Genomic DNA, 18,966 nt, shown 5'->3' with positions numbered 1-18,966 from the left:
GAGGAGAACACACTAATGAAGAATAGAATGATGATGGATTCCAATCTCCTGTCTTAATTTTCTCCAGCCCCCTTGTACTCAGCCATGCTGTTCTTGAAGTCTCTTTCTCCTCCTTTACACAATGATTCTCAACTTATTGGGATGGGGGGCGGGGGGCAATACCTTGAGCATAATACAGTAGGAAGAGAAACTCTACCATTTTCTGTTCTTAATTCATTCTTATCTTTTTCGGTCTCAACCAAAACTTCATATAAACAACACATGGGGAAAAAAGAAAAACCTTCAGCTGTCTTAGCTCTGCTGGAAGCTGGTGGGTGCCCGGGCCCCACGTGGGAGTGCCTAGAATTCTAGCTCTTTTCCTCCCTTTCCTCAGTACTGGGCTCAGAGATTACTTTGTGTCTCTACGTGATTATGGACACAGTTAGCATTTACCAAAACGTATCTGGTTACTTTCTCTTGGTTTTAATTTTTAAAAAAATGCATTTCTAGATCAGGGAAGGGTGGGTTTCAGATGTTTGGGTCGGTGAAGTGGGCATCTTGACAACATGGCTTCTCCTTCAGCCATGTTTAATTGTGATGTTTAATGGAAATCTTTATAGTTTAACATGACACTTTAGAAATAAAATTCTCTCCTAGTGCCTTGAGCCCTACCGCTCCATGGGAGACCCGGCGAGCCTGTAAGACCGTATTTGGGATTGACATTCTCTATTGTAATTTTGTTCCTGTTTATTTTTAAATTTTCTTTTTGTTTCACTGGAGGGAAAAGATGATGCTTGACTTTAAACATGAACAGGGCACAAGTGGCTTTGTTACAATAAAACTAAATACACACCGATAAATGGTTAATTTTATGTGTAACAAGAGGAATTTATACCTGCAACTCAATACCCAAAGATGAGTTGCTCATGAAATTTTAGAACTAATACTGGGGATAGAAGAAAAAGTGAGGGGCAATCAGTAGAAAACATGAGAAGTGGCCAAATAAGCCATCTACTAATAATGATGCTTTAATCACGTGAGATCAACAGCAAAAAGTACAACAGCACCGAGCTGGACACCGTAGAGGTTACGAAACGTGAACGTGTTCCAAAAACACTTGTGAGCTTCTGAAAAACCAAGTTTACTCACCACAGGCAATATGAGAGAATTAAAATCAATACAGAAAAAAAATAAATAAAATGACGATAGAAACAGAGCCAAAAAGTTAAGATTGCCTCCAGTCTACAAAATAAAGTCTTCCTTCTTGAGATGTCTAGGCCTCACACAATCCGAACTCAAAACTACTTGTCCAACCTCATCTCTCAATACATTGTACCACATGTGTTAAATTCTAGCTGCCCCTCACAATTCGCTACTGTCCTCCAAACTTTTCCATTTCTGTGCCATTGTCCATCTGGTTCTCCTCTTTCTAGAATGTCTTCCCACTCCTGCTTTTTCCTTCCCCACTTCTCTATGAAGAGACACCATTTTGTTGGCCGGTCGACCCAATCTTTCATTTTCTCCTTCCAGCTATGGGAGCCACGTGATGTGTGATTCAACAAAGGATAAAGTTGATGGCACAATGCATAGCCTCTGTGTGGTCGGCTGGTAATGGCTCCTATATATGTCAGGTACTAATCCCTGGAACCGGTGAATATTACCTTATTTGGGGAAAAGGTACCTTTACAGATTTGATTCAGTTAATGATATAAAAACGGGGAGATTATTTTGGATTATTCATCTGGGCTCCGAATGCCATCACAAATGTCTTTATAGGAGAGGATGAGAGAGATTACACAGACACACACAGACACACACAGACACACACACACACACACACACACACACACACACACACACACACACACAGAGTGAAGAGAAGGGGGTATGAAAATAGAAGCTGAGATTTGAGTGATGTGGCCATAAACCAAGGGATAGGCTGGTGGCCACCAGAAGTGGGAAGGAACAGATTCTCTCCTAGAGCTTCCAGGAGGAGTACAACCCCACCGACACATTGACTTCGGCTCAGCAATACTGATCTTGGATTTCTGGTGCTCAGAACTGTGAAAAAAATAAATTTCTGCTGTTTTAAGCCACCCAGCTTGTAGAGTGTATTACAGAAGGCACAGGAAACTAATACATCCTTCATCCCCTCCTCCCCTTCCTTTTCGTCTTGAAGATACACACGAGACCTCCAACAACAATCAAGGGCACAAAAGCCAAGATGGTGAAGAACAGAGAGAAAAAAAGAGCAAGACTGAGACTCTGTGACATCCCTATTGACCTCAGCCTAGGACTCCTCACCTGTTGATTGCTGGTTGTGTAATAGAAATAATGGCCTTGGAACTGGAGAGTGTGATGCTAAGTGAAATAAGTCCTACAGAGAAAGACATATACCATATGTTTTCACTCTTATGTGGATCCTGAGAAACTTAGCAGAAGTCCATGGGGGACGGGAAGAAAAAAAAAAAGGTTAGAGAGGGAGCCAAAGCATAAGAGACTCTTATGAACAGAGAACAAACTGAGGGTTGATGGGGGGTGGGGGGGGGGAGGGGGATGGGTATTGAAGAGGGCTCCTTTTGGGATGAGCACTGGGTGTTGTATGGAAACCAGTTTGACAATAAATTTCATATTAAAAAAAATAAAAAATAATAAATTAAAAAAAAAAAAAGAAAGGATGGCCTCTCCGCTTCACCCAACTTTCCTCTCATTTGTGGCCATATGCAATCCTATGGGAAACAGCTCTCCTAGATTCCCTCTCACCTGCTCCCCACTGCTCCCAAATATCACCTTCTTCTTATCACTCAAGTGCACAGCCAGGACTCCATACTTTATGGACAATAGCTGGTTCATCTAGTAAGCAGTGAGGTCCTTGGAGACAGTAGCATTTATCTACGCACCCCCAGTGTCTAGCCTAGGGCAGTCACACGCCAGGTGGTTGGCCAATGCCTGTAAGTGAACAGGGGAGGCCTTGCAAAGGAGACAGTACTGGAAGGGATCCCATAAGGGAGGCTTCCTGCTTATTACACTGACTTTACAACAGGTCCTACAGCACATCCTGAATGAGCATGAATGGCATCTGTTTCGGCGGACGTGGGACCCCAAGAGCCGCTAATGTTGGGGCCAAACATACCAAACACTTCCTCCAGTTCACTGTCCACGTGTTTCTGGACTTCTGGGTAAGAACCCAATAGATATAAGGACCAGTTTATTGCTGCTGCAGTCGTGTCATGGCCCTACAAAGGTGAGAAGAAACAATGGCTTAAAGAGTAGAGCTATATCGAGAAGATCGGACAGGATGACCCCATTTTGAATTGGATCTGACAGTTGCAATCTGACTCCAGAACATAACAAATTAATCCCATACAGCATCTCACCTTGGTGACAAACAAACCTATAAAACAATCCCTTCCTGCGTAGACGGACACTTGACCATGACATGGAGCTGTCTACTTGGTAAGAAGTGGCTCAGCTGTGCTGATAAGGGGGCAGGCGTTCCAAGGAACGGGGTAGGCCAGACAGTTTTGAAGCGGGGGTGGGGTGGGGGGGGTGGGGCGAGGGGAGGAAGTCTGGCTTTTCTGAGCCAACTTGCCAGAACTGTACTTCTCCACTTCCCCTATTTGCAAGGTAGGCTTTACCCACTGAGTATGGGTATGTACCCAGGGAGTACATATGCAGTTCTGAGTAATTCTCCAGGGCAAGAAGTTGATTAACAGCTTCATTTAATTTTGCCAAGTTCTAGGCAAAACACTAAGCACTAACTAGGTGCAGAAACTAACATGACTGTTCTTCCCCAGAGCTTCATGAAATACTTGGTACTATAATTCACATTTTAGAGATCAAATACCGAGACAGAGCTTCCCATTTTATCTGCTACCCAGAGCGAAACTAAGCACGGAATTCACAGGAGCGTGCTGCTGGGAGGGGGTAGGGGTAAAAACCTTCATATGTAATGACTGGCTCCCAGGCAGTTAAAGGCATGGCCCCAAGAGCCTGCATCCACGTTATGGAGGATGTCACGTTAGGTCACGACGTGATAGTTTGTGGTATGCCTATTTGATGCAAAGGAGAAAAAAAATGTAGAATTTCAGACTGTTAAAACTGGAAGAAAAAGATCATCAGGCTGGTTGTCTTCACGAAGGTGAGAGGGATGTTTGCATGCCCTATACACGTATGTATGTGTACGTGTAGGTGCACGCATGACAATGCATGTGTGTGCACTTGTATGCATGTGTGTGCAGTTGTATGCATGTGTGTGCACTTATATGCATGTACGTGTGTGTGCGCATGTGTGTGCATACAGGGTGGAGATGTGAGAAGGTCTCCCCACTTCAACATCAAATAATAATAGCCAAGATCTACGGTATGCTTCCTGGGCACAATTGTTGGTACACTTGAAAACATCATTCATCTAATCCGTGAGGCCCGTGCTCGAACAATGAGGACACCGAGGCCCAGAAAGGCTCGATGAGGTGCCCAAGGTTACACCTCTAGGACAGCTTATGGCAGGGGATCTGGCCCCAGAGCCTACGTGCTTAACACCTCTCCACTTTTTAGCTCCGTGGGTGTCCATTTTCCACATAAAATTTCTTTCCGGTAAAGCGCTCTGCTTAAAAAAAGAAGTTTAAAAATCACTGCCCTAGCCCATCTCTCTGTCGTACACATAGGAAAGCGATGACAGAGATCGGGGATGATTGGAAGCATCTCACAGGGCCAGTGAGCACAGAGCCGGGAGGAGAGCTCCAGCCTACAGATGCTTAACGCGACCCACTTTCAGCTACAGGACACAGACCGACCTCCCTCGGGACAAAAGGACGGAGGTGCTCTAGCACTGCATCTAGACGGCCCCGGGGGGTCAGCTAACACACCCGTGAGCATGTGCTGAGCCATCGGAAATGGTGGATGCCTTTTGCTCTCCTCCGCTTCCAATATATTACCACGCGGTGCTTAAAAAAACCATTTCTTTATCTCTATCTGCCAATCCACATATACTGAGAGACTCACCCCTTGTGATATTTAATACAGTTAGAATTCTCTTGGTCAAAAACTGCATCTTTTATTATTACTATTATTACTGGAAGACCGGAAATCTTTTTTTTTTTTTTTTTTTTTTTAGAATCTCAAACTGGTTAAATTGTCCATGGAGTGGCTCTTGTTCTCTTTCTAAGGTAGGGCAGCTCAGGGCAGTAGCTAAGGACTCATTGGTAGAGGCAGGAAGCAAACGGGCTTCTTTCAAAGGACGTAGTGAAGAAACAGACTAGTGGGTTTCACAGACTAAAAAGAACACAGCAATTGTTGGCCGCTCTTCTTGGAAAAGTCTGACAGACTTTGGATCTTCTTGAGGGGAAAAAAAAAATGTGTCTATGCCGTACCCACCATGACTCAAAGGTTTTTCTGAACACGGAAGTTGACCTGATACTTAATCAGGTTCTTAAATTGTGTAAATTTTAATGCTAGCCTGATGACCCTTCCTTAGCTCTATGAAGCTACTTAAAAATTTCATTACACTTAAAAAAAATAATGTTATAGATTCTAAAAAAATAGCTGGAATTTATTTAATGATACCTGAAAATAACATGATGATATACAATACCTCAAACATGAAAGTGTCCACTTCTTCTCGAACCTCTTCGTGACTTAGCTTGTTCCCTTCATCATCAGTCACATTTAAAAGCAAGTCAAGAAAAGCCCTGCGTTTATTCTTGGAGGGGGAAGAGTCCTTGTCACCGCTTCTATGTTCTTCGTCTCTCTTCAGTTCCTTGGCCCGTTCAGAGATGACCTGTGATTTAAACCATCATATGCTTTGATCTGGAATTTGTTATAATCTAACAATACACTCTCCTGTGCAAATATCCCAGCTTCTTTAACTTCTTTTTTCTAAACCTGTCCTATCCTTGCTATCTCAATCACAACTTAGGCTCTTGTAAAAATATAGTCAAGCTGCCTGTTAACATTTTATGGCATTCTTTGATAAGACTTGTAAACATGAATTTAATTGTCAGACAGCTTCAGAATTTTCAAGTGCCGTTTTCACAGACTTTCCAATGGGGTGTAACGGTCTACTAGATGGTACCCTAGAGTTCTCCTACAGCCTGGTTGATTGCCCTATCTGCATCTTTAACACAGACTGGCATCCTATATCCAAAACAACATCACGATCGCTTTGTAATTTTTGAATTGGAAATAGGAACATCCAGTTAATTTTAATCTTTTCTAAGTTAAAATGATACTAGAAAGGCCCTTTGCCTTTGAAAACTACTGTCTAATACGAACATCTTCCAGAAGACCCTCATAATACTTGTCTCTATGTTCTTTTAACATAGCACCTTGTTTGTTAATAAATATTCATAGCTCATACCTCATTTTGCCATTTTAATAAACTCCCTTACTAAACTAACCTACTTTAGAGTAGGGAACATACGTGTCTTACTCATTACTATATCTCTAACACTTGGCAAAGTTTTAGCACTTAGCAACTGCTTAATTAATATTTACTAAAGCGCGCCCGGGTAGCTCAGTCGGTTAAGCATCCGACTTCAGCTCAGGTCACGATCTCACACTCCGTGAGTTCGAGCCCCACGTCAGGCTCTGTGCTGACAGCTCGGAACCTGGAGCCTGCTTCAGATTCTGTGTCTCCCTCTCTCTCTCTGCCCCTCCCCTGTTCCTGTTCTGTCTCTCTCTGTCTCAAAAATAAATAAAAACGTTAAAAAAATTACTAAATACATTGAAATGTAATCAGGTTGCCTACTTTTTTCCATTATTCAATTCAAATTCTATGAGACTCAGGCTTCATGGTCCTACACTGAGGATACTAACAAAAGCACAAAAATCTTGGACTTAAAAAAGTCCTATGGGGCGCCTGGGTGGCTCATTCGGTTAAGGATCTGACTTCGCCTCAGGTCATGGTCTCACGGCTCATGGGTTCGAGCCCCGCATCAGGCTCTGTGTTGAGTGCTCAGAGCCTGGAGCCTGCTTCAGATTCTGTGACTCCCTCTCTCTCTGCCCCTCCCCCTCTCGTGCTCTGTTTGTACCTCTCTCAAAAATAAACATTAAAACAAAATTTTTTTAAGTCCTAGAAATGGATAGTAGCAATGGTTGCATAGCAATTTGAATGTACTTAAAGCCCCCCAAACTGGACATTGAAAACGGCTCTAAGGGCAAATTTTTATATTATACCGCACTAAAAAAATGAATTGAGGACTTACCTTATTGGTAAAATTATGTAGGATCTTCAGGTTCCTTTTGTGTTCCCATCCTTCTTTACACATAAAAAACAAAAAGTCAAGCCAGAGCCACGGCATCCTCATTCTTCGAGATATCAAATCACTCATCCTGTCAATGGGATAAAAATACGGTAGCCGATACACCGGAAACGTCTCTTTCCTCAGCACCTATTCAATGCCTGCTCTTAACGAGGGAAATCTACAGGAATGAGGAGGACTTATCCGAAAGGCCACTAAGAGCCCTGTGCTTCATGCTCAACAATGAATGCACGGGCTTTTACACGTCCAGGGAAGCTTAACATTTTAATGGTTTCATTAGCAGAAGGAAGAATTTGTTATAACACATCTGGACTAGATGGGCACCTGAGGCCTGCTTCTCCTTCTCCAGAAAGAGTTCCTGACCTCCCAAGGCCGCTGTGGCTCTGGGATCACCCACTGGGATGAAATCTGCCAGTTTTTAATATGCACTCATTTGCTTAATCACGCCTCCGGAGTGACAGAAAAGCAACTGGTCCTCCCCTTCTGCAGAGAAGTGCTCGCTGAATACCCATGTGTCACACAGCTGTCCCGAGGGCCTCCCTTGTCATGTCCGGCAAGATAGCAGCCAGACCTCTAGCGTGATCTCCTCCTTCGAGACGGGCTTAGACACCAATTCTTTAGAGAGGCTCTTGCTGACCACTCACCCGTAGGACGTAGCCCTCTCTCCCTCTCTAATGTCAACTTGGTCGTTTCTTTCTAAGCAATTATTAGAATTTATGTTTACATTCATCTGTTTCAGGGTGTGTGTCCCTGCTTTCTTCCTATTTGTGTGAGGCGATACAAGTAGTCAGGACTAGTGCAGTGGATGGCAGGTTATAGACGCTCAGCACGCATTTATTAAAATAAGGTGAAATGAGTACTGAACTTCAAGATAGGATGTGTCAGATCAAATCCTGGCCCTGACTCTTAATAGCTGAATAACTGCCAGCCAGTTTCAAGGTAAAAATGGATGATTTCCATGAAAAAATAATACATACTCAGCAGAAAATATGGGAAAGGAGAATGACCAGCCACAAAAAGAAAAAACACAGTAAGAAAAAGAGACGCACGCACACAAACAGTAATAACCGCAACTGATATTTTGGTATAGTGCCTTCCAGTGTTTTCTTCCTATAAATCGTGTTTTTCAAATGTTTACTCATTTATTTTGAGAGAGGGAGAGAGCAAATGGGGGAGGGGCAGAGAGAGAGGGAGAGAGAGAGAATCCCGAGCAGGCTCTGCTCTGTCAGTGCAGAGCCTGATGCAGGGCTCGAACTCACAAACCGTGAGATCATGACCTGAGCGGAAATCAAGAGTCAGACGCTTAACTGACTGAGCCACCCAGGTGCCCCTCCTTCTATAAATAATTCTTTATACCTGGTGGTTATCATACCAAAAATCTGGTTTTGCCTTTAGCACTTAGTGTCATAATGTAATCCCTCAACATATTATAAAATAATCGTTTTAACTTACGGCATCATCTGGGTGTGTTATCATTTACAAAACCGTTCGTCTACCGCTCAAACACATGCTTAAACGACTGGGTTAATTTCAGTATAAAGTTTCCTTTTGAAACAATGAAAAAGACACTCACAAATTATCAGCAATCCTTTTCAAAGCCCTAAGCAAGAACCATTTTAAAGACAATCCAAAGGACTTCGTTTACCTATAAATTGCATGGACGTACTCGGAATCATCATTACTTTGAGCGCCAATGTTCTTCCCCATGGCTGTTTCTGTACAAGAGAGGCAAGAAGCAACCATTCAATTCCATCACCTATCCTGTGTTCATTTTCCAGTGACCACCCCTTAAAAAGAAGACGTAGGTCCTGCTCGGTTCTTGTAGGTTTTGCCATTGTTCTCTCCCCCTTTTCTCTTGTACCTTCTGTTCCCTGTTCCCGCTGCTGTTGCTTCCTTCCCTTTGACCTTCCTGGCATGTTGGCTCTGTGACAGTCCTCCCCAAAGCCTTAGCAGAGGCTGCTGCTTCTCAGGCGGCTGAGCAACGGGACCATCCTGAACAATCCAGGAGCCTTTCCAATCCCCTCCTTGGCCTTCCCAATGGAATGTTAGTTTCTGTGTGGGCCAGTCTACGCTACACCGTACCTTTAGGAACAAATCATTGAGACTTACCACAAATTATATCTAAGGCACAAAGAGTGATGTAAAAAAAGCAGTTAAAGGCTTCTTGGTTAACATGTCTTTCAAGCTTATTAACCAATACGTTTGCTTGTTCATTCATGACATCTAAGAAATCTTCCAGAATTGTAAAATGGAAAGTGGGTGTTAACAATTTTCTCCTAGATCGCCACTTGTTTCCAGTACTAGAAATAACAATACATGGTTACAAATAAAAGAGGAGAAACAGAGTGTAAATTTAGCCAGTTCAACAAAATTCTCCCAAAACAGCTGAATCTATAGGCTCTCACGTGCTTTGGTCAGAATGACAAAGACTCATATATAGTCACAGAATGTGGGTATTTCAGATCTTTTTCTAAATTGGGTCGTATTTATTTATTTATTTATTTATTTATTTTAATTTTTTTTTCAACGTGTTTATTTATTTTTGGGACAGAGAGAGACAGAGCATGAACGGGGGAGGGGCAGAGAGAGAGGGAGACGCAGAATCGGAAACAGGCTCCAGGCTCCGAGCCATCAGCCCAGAGCCCGACGCGGGGCTCGAACTCACGGACCGCGAGATCGTGACCTGGCTGAAGTCGGACGCTTAACCGACTGCGCCACCCAGGCGCCCCAAATTGGGTCGTATTGAAAGGAGCCCTCATAAAACTTAACAAATGGAAGAATTTGTCTCAATTTCTGAGTTTCTAAGTTAGAATATTTTGCCTCCCCTCGATTACTACCTTAGTCCTCAGATGATCCTGATGGTCTGTGATTCTCCTTTGATCTCTATTCTCTTCACATTCTTCACAGACCCACAAGGGTCCCGCCTCTCTCTTGGTAGGCCCTCTCGCAGAGGATGGAGTCCTATTTTTGGACGCCAGCCCCAGGACTGAGGTTTTTGTGCTCCCTATACTTGGCTGGGGCTGACTGCCCTTTTCACTGGATTTTCAAGCTTTGCCTGTTCCAAACGCTCCTGTCCTTTACTCCATTCACACACCAGGACCTGAGTCTTCTCAGGACACTGGTCATCACCATTACCGAGTACCATGGCTACAGGTTACCATCCACGCTGGACTCCTGTCCGTCAGAGCCCAGTGTTCTCCAGTCCTTTCCTTCCAGCTTCTCCCCAGCTTCCTGGTAGCACAGTCTCGGGATGGGAAGATTACTTTGTGCCAATTCCTGACATCACAAGTTACCAAGAGAAGTAACTGATCCTACGAGACGGCTTTACAAAGTGACGACGACGTACCTGGTAAGGAGTCCCAGGCCAAGCCATGGTTCGAGGAACTTGTACACACAGGATTTGTCAATTTGACTTGAACTACTTAAAATTACCTTGGAAAGAGGGAAAAAAAAATTGAGAGATATATAGATATCAAAATAATTTCAATTGTAAGAGTACAGGACCACCTTTTAACAAAATTTAGCATCTTATCTTTTTTTTCTTGATGTGTATTTATTTTTGAGAAAGAGAGCGTGCATACACACATACACACACACACACACACACACACACACACACACACAAAAGCAGGGGAGAGGCAGAAAGAGAGGGAGACAGAGGATCTGAAGTGGGCTCTGTGCTGACAGCAGAGAGCCTGATTCGGGACTCGAACTCATGAAGCATGAGACCATGAACCGAGCCGAAGCCAAATGCTTCACCGAGCCATCCAGGTGCCCAGAACACTCCTTTTTAAAGTAATGTCTCGTAACTACTATTTCTCTGCGATTCATTTTTATTCCTGTGCCTCTAAAAAAGTCAAGTAGAGTGTTGAACATCCAAGTGTCATTCGGTCTTGGGGACCAAGTGGAGTTGAGAGAAAGGAAAATGTCCAAGACGATACCCTGGCTCCTACCATGAACTAGGAACCAAGAGGAGTCATTGACTGTGGGTAGGGGGACGGGGGAGAGGAGCTAGGTGAATCCAAGGATGACCATGTCTAGGAAGATAAAAGTCACAAGTTCATTTGTGGGCATGTTGACTTGGAGACATTCAAGTCGCTATGGTCTGAAAGCAGGTAGGTGAGATGCTCAGGCTAGGACTTGAACTAGAAGTGCATATTTGAGTGTCCCCAGCATGTAGGCAACGCTGAAGGCCCTGAGTATGATTAGACCCCCCGGAATCCAAGTGAGGTAGAAAGGATGAGCATTTAGGTCTGAGCACAAAGTGCTGCCTGGGCTCGTTGTTCCAGTCCTGCATTCTGGATAGATCTCCACCCACACATATCACGCCTGCTCACACCAAGTCAGCCATGGCTGAAATCCTATGCCTGTCTCCTCATTATCTACTCGGAACCAGGCTGCTACAGTTCGGTACAAGAGGAAGCACACGTTTTCACGGCAATATCTAAGAAAGACATATCCGAGCGCCATCGCCTAGGAAATTCTGTTTTTCATTTTGTTCCATGCAAAGAAACCCTGCTTACCCCATTTTTACTCCCTGACCCAAATCCTTTGCTCATCAAACCACAAGATAGTCTCCCCAGAGTCATAATGATAAGTAAAACGTACACTTTGGGAGTATACTCCCAATTTCTTTTTTTTTTAAATTTTTTTTTCAACGTTTATTTATCTTTGGGACAGAGAGAGACAGAGCATGAATGGGGGAGGGGCAGAGAGAGAGGGAGACACAGAATCGGAAACAGGTTCCAGGCTCTGAGCCATCCCGACGCGGGGCTCGAACTCACGGACCGCGAGATCGTGACCTGGCCGAAGTCGGACGCTTAACCGACTGCGCCACCCAGGCGCCCCTATACTCCCAATTTCAACAGCATGGATTAATGATATCTGCCCTATCAATATCAGATGAGCATTCTTTTTTAAGAAAATTAACTTGGAGTAATACCTTTGTAATGGATAGGAGACTCAGAGCATCTTGAGAGAAACACTCATACTTTATTAGTCTTATATTTTTAGACTGAGAGAACAATGTCTGGCAGGTAACATGTGCTCACCTTGTGGAATAACCTATTTGTGGCTCTATAAAACTGTATCCTTGTGTAGACTTTTCAAAAAAGGAGAATGTATTAGACTTGATATCAAATGCGCACAGACATCTAGAGGCTACTACCCACCCCCCATATTTACACCATATCTGGAAAGCATTAAATGGTACCCACATAGCCAAAAATATTTAGTGAAATGCTCAATATACTAAATTCAATTAAATGTAAGAACATTTTTGGGGCGCCAGGGTGGCTCAGTAGGTTGAGCATCCGACTTCGGTTCAGGTCACGGGCACATAGTTCGTGAGTTCAAGCCCCGCGTCGGGCTCTGTGCTGATGGCTCAGAGCCTGGAGCCTGCTTCGGATTCTGTGTCTCCTTCTTCCTCTGCTCCTCCCCCACTTGTGCTCCGTCTCTCAAAAATAAATAAATGTTCAAACAAATTTTTTTTTTTCATGTAAGAACATTTTTGCTATCTTTATTTGGATGAGACTCTCACACCATCGAATATACAGTGGAAAAGTGATCCTATTTCCCACACACTCACCTCCACGTTTTCTGCATTATAAATGGCCAAGAGTGGTACTGGTCCAAGCCAGAGTTTCAGCACTGGAAAATGCCGATATTCTTCTGTGTAACAAATTAGCTGCTGAAAAAATTCTGGGAGGAGAGATTTAATTTTAAGTGAGTTTCTTATTGTGCCTTTTGGGTTGCTTACTTTGGGCAAGTCATTTAATATTTGCCAAGTCTCTCACATCTTCGAGGTCTACCACACTGTCCCTGTTAAAGGCTATAATGACTGAATTGTGAGGGTAACTTAATTATGAGTAAGATAATGTACAAGAAACGTGTACCTCCAAAGGACCCGATCCCTGCTCTCAGGGAGCTGCTAACTATGGGAGATGGTCACTTCTGTAATACCAGACAAAACAAAACGGTTGCTAAGATAGAAGTTTAGGTCTGAGGAGTTACTGGTCCTCATGGACAGGACTGAAAAAAAAAAAATTCATGAAGGAGATGGTATTCGAGCATTAAAACATGAGTTGTATTTTTATAGGCAGAAAAGGGGAAGGAGGAGTCGAGAGAGAATGTCAACCAAGCAGCAGAAACAGCAAAGCAGAAGCATGAAACTCTGGAAATTCCCTGTAGGTGCAGCCACCACATTAGATGGGGTGATATCATCGGGAGGGGAGATTGGAGCACTGGAGGGTTTGATTTGCTTTTATACACTCATTGGCAGTTTCTGATGAGGATTGGCAAGACTGGAATCGTATTTTAGGACAGTAACACCAGGGTGTGTGAGATCTGTGAATCACCCGGGTATATTGGGGCCACAGGAAGCCGCTGGGGGTGGGGAAAAAGCTGGAGTTCGATGCCGCCAGGGTTAGGGGCATTGGCTGCGCTTTCTGGCTGGCGTTTGCATCAGGTTTGGGGAAATGGTGACCATCAATCCCAACTCCCGCATCAAAGTAGTGTGGACAACTCGGGAGTCAACACTTTCCGTGTTGAAATCCACGAAGCCCCTGTCTGGGGAATGCAGCATGGCCTCAGGAGAGATCAAGCCATTGCAAAATTCTCAGTGAAGAAATGCCATGTCGATGAGTGCCATCTGGGTAGAAACAAATGACAGCAGGTGACCGAAGAATTGAGACACAGGGTCCAGGCCACAGAGAAAAACCTGGCAAAGGTGAGGCATGTTTTCGGAACACAAGTCAAACAAGATGAGGTTAAGGGAGGATTTGAGTCCCAGCTGGCCAAGTGATTACATGTTAGGAAATGGACCAGAAGCCTCCTTCCACTGCTGGGAAAATCCAGCTAGGGAGGGGTGAGGAGAGGCAGGCTAGCGGGTAGGCAGATGTGGATGCAGGGCTTCTCCTGGGCAAAGGGAAAGCCTGATTGACAACAGCAAGGCTAATTTCAACCTCACTGTGAGGCTACTACTACGGTACTTAAGGTACTTTGACAGAGTTGTTTCGACATGGGAATGTGGGCACCAGGGACAAACTGATATGGCATAAAAAAACAAACTATTCAACTTTTCAGCACTTTTTCAGTGTCGATAACGTGCGCCGGCTCGGCCCATCCCTGCTCTTCATCCATCATTAAACTTCACCCGATCCCAGGCTTCACCCAATCCCAGGTCAGGTTGTGCACAGTGCAATAGGACAGGAGCTCACGGATGTCCACTCCATATAATACTAAATACATAGTAATGACTTTTTTAAGTGTTTGCAGGTTTCAGCACATCGAAACCTAGTAATAATTATCCTAAAAGAGCTAACATCCATTATGTCCTATTCCTTTACAGCAGCAAGTTATTCTTTTTTTTTAAAAATTTTTTAAAAATGTTTTTATTTATTTTTGAGACAGAGAGAGACAGAGCATGAACAGGGGAGGGTCAGAGAGAGAGGGAGACAGAATCTGAAACGGGCTCCAGGCTCTGAGCAGTCAGCACAGAGCCCGACGCGGGGCTCGAACTCACGGACCGTGAGATCGTGACCTGAGCCGAAGTCGGACGCTTAACCGACTGAGCCACCCAGGCGCCCCTACAGCAGCAAGTTATTCTATGTCTGAGCTAGAGTTAGTGTTTTTGATGCACTGTCTTTTACGCCTCACCATAGTTAAATGAAAGGCATGATTACTGTCACAATTGACGAAACTTGCCCACTATCACAGAGAGTAAATGATGGAACCTGGCTTTGTACTTAAGGCGGTAAGACACTACAGTGCTCCATCTTGACCATTACGCCATATCGCTTTCAAATGTCGCCTGGTCTAAATGGTTGTCAAAATTGCTTCGAGAAGAGCTGGGTCAAGTCAACGGTGTCAGAATGCCATGTCTCACGATAACTTCCTGCCTTGTGTGACCTGATAGAGGAGACAGGGAAATCTGAGCCTGTGGTTGGAAGGTAACAGGTCCGATATCAGAGAACAGTTAGGGCAGGCAGGTGTTGACATAATGGACTAAAAAAGCAAGAAATTGGCTTGAAACGCCAATGGAAAGTCAAGGGCAGAACTCCAGGTGAGATTATCGAGGCTGGAGTTTGAACAGTGGCCACAAAATCAGAAACACAGCCTCCTGCCTAAGAGACAAGGTCAATGAGAACAAGCAACGTATCTTGGACTATTCTGACACCAGCCACTTTGTTTAGCCCGATGTTGGGCACCAGGGAGGGCCCCGTGTTTGACTGACAATTAGGGAACTTACTCTAACCGAGCTCTAGACAGCGATCTGGAAATAGCATGCATTGAATTTAATCCTTAAAATAACTGTCATACAATTAACTTACAAGTTAAGGGTAAAAACTCTAAGAAAATTTTAATATTGGCTTCACACATCTTGGTACTTCTGTGTTGGGTACATTTACATTTATAAATGCCGTATCTTCTTATTGGATTGACCCCTTTATTATCATGAATACGCTGTTGGTCTTTGATTTCAGTCATCGTTTTAAACTCTATTTTGTCTGGTGTAAGGGTAGCTTCCCAGTTTTCTTTCGGTTTCCATTTGCATGAAACATCGTTTTCCAACCCTTCGCTTTCAGTCCGTGTGTGTCCTTACGTCTGAAGCGAGTCTCTTGTAAGCAGCATAAAAATGGGTCTTGTTGGGGCGCCTGGGTGGCGCAGTCGGTTAAGCGTCCGACTTCAGCCAGGTCACGATCTCGCGGTCCGTGAGTTCGAGCCCCGCGTCGGGCTCTGGGCTGATGGCTCGGAACCTGGAGCCTGTTTCTGATTCTGTGTCTCCCTCTCTCTCTGCCCCTCCCCCGTTCATGCTCTGTCTCTCTCTGTCCCAAAAATAAATAAACATTGAAAAAAAAATTAAAAAAAAAAATGGGTCTTGTTTTCCTATCCATGCAGCCACACTATGTGTTCTTATTGGAGGATTCAGTCTATTTACATTTCAAGTAATTATCGATACTGCCATTTTGTTCAATGTCTTCTGGCCGTTGCCGTAGTTCTCCTCTCGCTCTTTTCCCTTTAGAGAGTTTTAAATTTTTTTTTTCAACGTTTATTTATTTTGGGGACAGAGAGAGACAGAGCATGAACGGGGGAGGGGCAGAGAGAGAGGGAGACACAGAATCGGAAACAGGCTCCAGGCTCTGAGCCACCATCAGCCCAGAGCCCGACGCGGGGCTCGAACTCACGGATCGCGAGATCGTGACCTGGCCGAAGTCGGACGCCTAACCGACTGCGCCACCCAGGCGCCCCCCCTTTAGAGAGTTTTAAACAACTCCTCAAATTAAAACAACTCGGTTGCAAAGCCGGAAACGGAGCAAAGCTTTGCCTGATGCCAAAACCCAGTACTTGTGGATGGATTAAAAAGTCCCTTCGTCAAAGCCAGTATGTTGTCACTCTTTTCACTTAGAAAGTAACTCCAGGGAGCCTTGCTTTAAATAGTCCAATCGAGTCACAAGTTTCTTTTGAAACAGGTCTCATTCACTAGAGATTTCAATGTTTAGAATAAATTCCCAAAAGACCATGATGAGACTTCTTAAGCATATTATTTCTTGCTGGGAAATGGAAGCCCTATATATCGACACAGTGACTCTTTAATGCTATAAAGTCTCAGGGTAGAAGGAGAGGTTAGCTCTGCTCTTAGTATCAACCTAGATGATTTCTACCAACACGACGCTCGGACATCTAGATGCGGTATTGGATAACTTGTAACATTAGTCACACTGATGTTTAATTGGTGAAAGGTTAACTTAGATTTCTTCTGCCAGGGAACATTTCCGATATTTTGATAAACACCCCCCCAGGTCACTCCCGCCCCATGAGGCCTTATCTATTTCTGTGGGGATGCAGTGACAGCATGAGGGTTAGGGGTGGGGGGAGGGGAGAGCTAGAAAAGAAATAATACCTCAAGTTTTGGAGTTAATGTTCAACTTGTAAAACTGCTATTTACAATTAATCGGAGGCGAAACTGGATTGTGGTCCTAGGCTCATTTTAGAACCTGTCATTTGGGGGCAAATCTTTTGAACCCTGGGTATCCCCATTTGCACACCCATGAAAACGGAGTGCTAAGATCTAATTCACTGTCTCTGATGGGCGACTGTAAAACCAGGTGCTTCTGAGAACTTTCTCACTCACAGTGATTTTTCCCCTCATCCATGAAACCTAACAAAAACAAGAAACAAACACACAAAAACCAAAAACAATGCACTGTTTCATAAATAAGGCTTTTAAAACCTGGTGTGTTAAGTTTGCCAGGCGGCCCTGCCCTCGTAGTTTGCTGTTATTACCTAACCTCCTTAAAAGAACTAAAAATAAGAAGGTCAAGAAGGCTAGAAAGTTGTGGTCAAATCTTGTGATGCGGGGAGGGAGGGGAGCCTCAGATGAAATCTCTAGTCCCTGATTTTCGGAGGGCAGTGGGTGGGTGGAGGATGATGGGACTGTTTTCAGGTGCATTCCCTGCTCCAGAGAAGTTTCTGCTTTTAGGCTTTAACAGCCAAGAGAGAACACAGGCAGTGTTTAGAGATAGGAACAGCTCCCAAGTGGGAAAAGAAGAGGAGAGGAAGAAGGACAGCTTACACATACTGCGTTCCAGCCTATACATAAAGAAAAAATTGATGTGAAACAGAGGCAGGAGCAATTTTATCAGGGGTCGTAAGGGCAAACCGGATAGAACTGGGAACCCACTCTCCAGCAGGGGACAGATTCTTGTTTCTCCAAAGCGGCCCTCAAGTCGTGGTGCTCTAGGCTGATGAGAAGGGGGGCTGGCGGGGAGCAGGTGCGGACCGGCTGAGCCCGGAGCGGGTAGGGGGGAGGTAGGTGGGGGGGGGGGGGGGGGGGGCGGGGAAGCTCCTGCACCCTGGGCCTTCCTGCTGGCGGGTCCGCGCAGGCTAGGAAGCCCACCGGCCCCCGCGTCTCTTACCTTTCCCCTCTGGCTTCATCATCAGCGTGTGTCCCACCAAGGGGTAGCAGCCGGGCAACGTGGGGAGGCCCCTCATCTGCTGCCATTGACTCGCGCACCTCGCCACCATCTGCAGGAGGCTCAGGAGAAGAGTGGCTCCCGCCACGGAGACGGCGCCCAGCGCGCCCCAGATCAGCAGCTTCTGCCCCAGGCCCACCAGCCACAGCGCCAGCATCGCGCCGGCCGGCCGCTCCGCACTGGGACGGAGACTGGCAGGACGGCGGGGCGAGGTGCTGGGCCAACTCCCGGAGTTCAAGTGCGCCGGTCCTGGGAGGAGTTCCGGGACTCCGGGAGCCCCCGAGCCGCGGCCATGCCAGCGCCCTCCCCCAAGGGGAAAGAGGTGGCGCCCGGGCCGCTCGCTTCTTCCTCCTCCGGCAGGAGACAGGCCCGGCCTCCCTACGGCGGGGACCCGGAGACCGGGGCTTCTCCCTGCGGCGGCCGCCCTGGGCCTCGGGACTAGGCTGGAGCCTCCCAGGCTCCCCAAACAGCAGCAGCCGGGTTGTTACTGCGCTGGGCACAAACCTACAGCCACGCACTCCGGCCTCCGTGTTTGGTCCAGCGGAAACTGACAGAGGGGAACACAGCTCCCAGCTGCTATGGGGTGTGGCTGAATGTAAGTGAAGGCACTTGAGTGGGGAGGAGACGAATGGGGGTGGAATTTGAGGCAGCTGCGTGTGGCCAGGGCGGGGCAGGGCTTTGGGTTTAAGGTTCCCGCTGCTGGTCAGGCACGGGAGAACCGCAGCTACAGAGAACCGGCTATTTGAACATTG

General features: G+C 45.4%; 1 protein-coding gene and 1 pseudogene across 4 annotated transcripts in view; one reads left to right on the top strand and one right to left on the bottom strand.

The window, feature by feature from the left end:
* LOC102902016 overlaps nt 1-2,250 on the top strand; it is a 3,454-nt pseudogene extending 1,204 nt beyond the window's left edge.
* CYP4V2 (cytochrome P450 family 4 subfamily V member 2) overlaps nt 1-18,966 on the bottom strand; it is a 25,664-nt gene extending 6,698 nt beyond the window's left edge. For 3 of the 4 annotated variants that reach the window (XM_023252373.2, XR_006596295.1, XR_006596296.1), the window contains exons 1-8: nt 18,158-18,835; nt 12,829-12,941; nt 10,588-10,673; nt 9,351-9,541; nt 8,887-8,956; nt 7,185-7,311; nt 5,573-5,758; nt 3,113-3,215 (exon numbers count right to left, since the gene is read on the bottom strand). In XM_023252373.2, the coding sequence (XP_023108141.2) occupies nt 3,113-3,215; nt 5,573-5,758; nt 7,185-7,311; nt 8,887-8,956; nt 9,351-9,541; nt 10,588-10,673; nt 12,829-12,941; nt 18,158-18,371 (1,090 nt within the window). In that variant the 5' untranslated portion in view covers nt 18,372-18,835. Of the gene's footprint in view, nt 1-3,112; nt 3,216-5,572; nt 5,759-7,184; nt 7,312-8,886; nt 8,957-9,350; nt 9,542-10,587; nt 10,674-12,828; nt 12,942-18,157 lie in introns of all 4 variants that reach the window. The other variant, XM_045055236.1, reaches the window with a different exon arrangement.

Source organism: Felis catus, chromosome B1 (assembly GCF_018350175.1).
Source record: "Felis catus isolate Fca126 chromosome B1, F.catus_Fca126_mat1.0, whole genome shotgun sequence".
In the NCBI taxonomy this organism is placed as follows: Eukaryota; Metazoa; Chordata; class Mammalia; order Carnivora; family Felidae; genus Felis; species Felis catus.
This window is presented reverse-complemented; position numbering and strand designations above follow the sequence as displayed.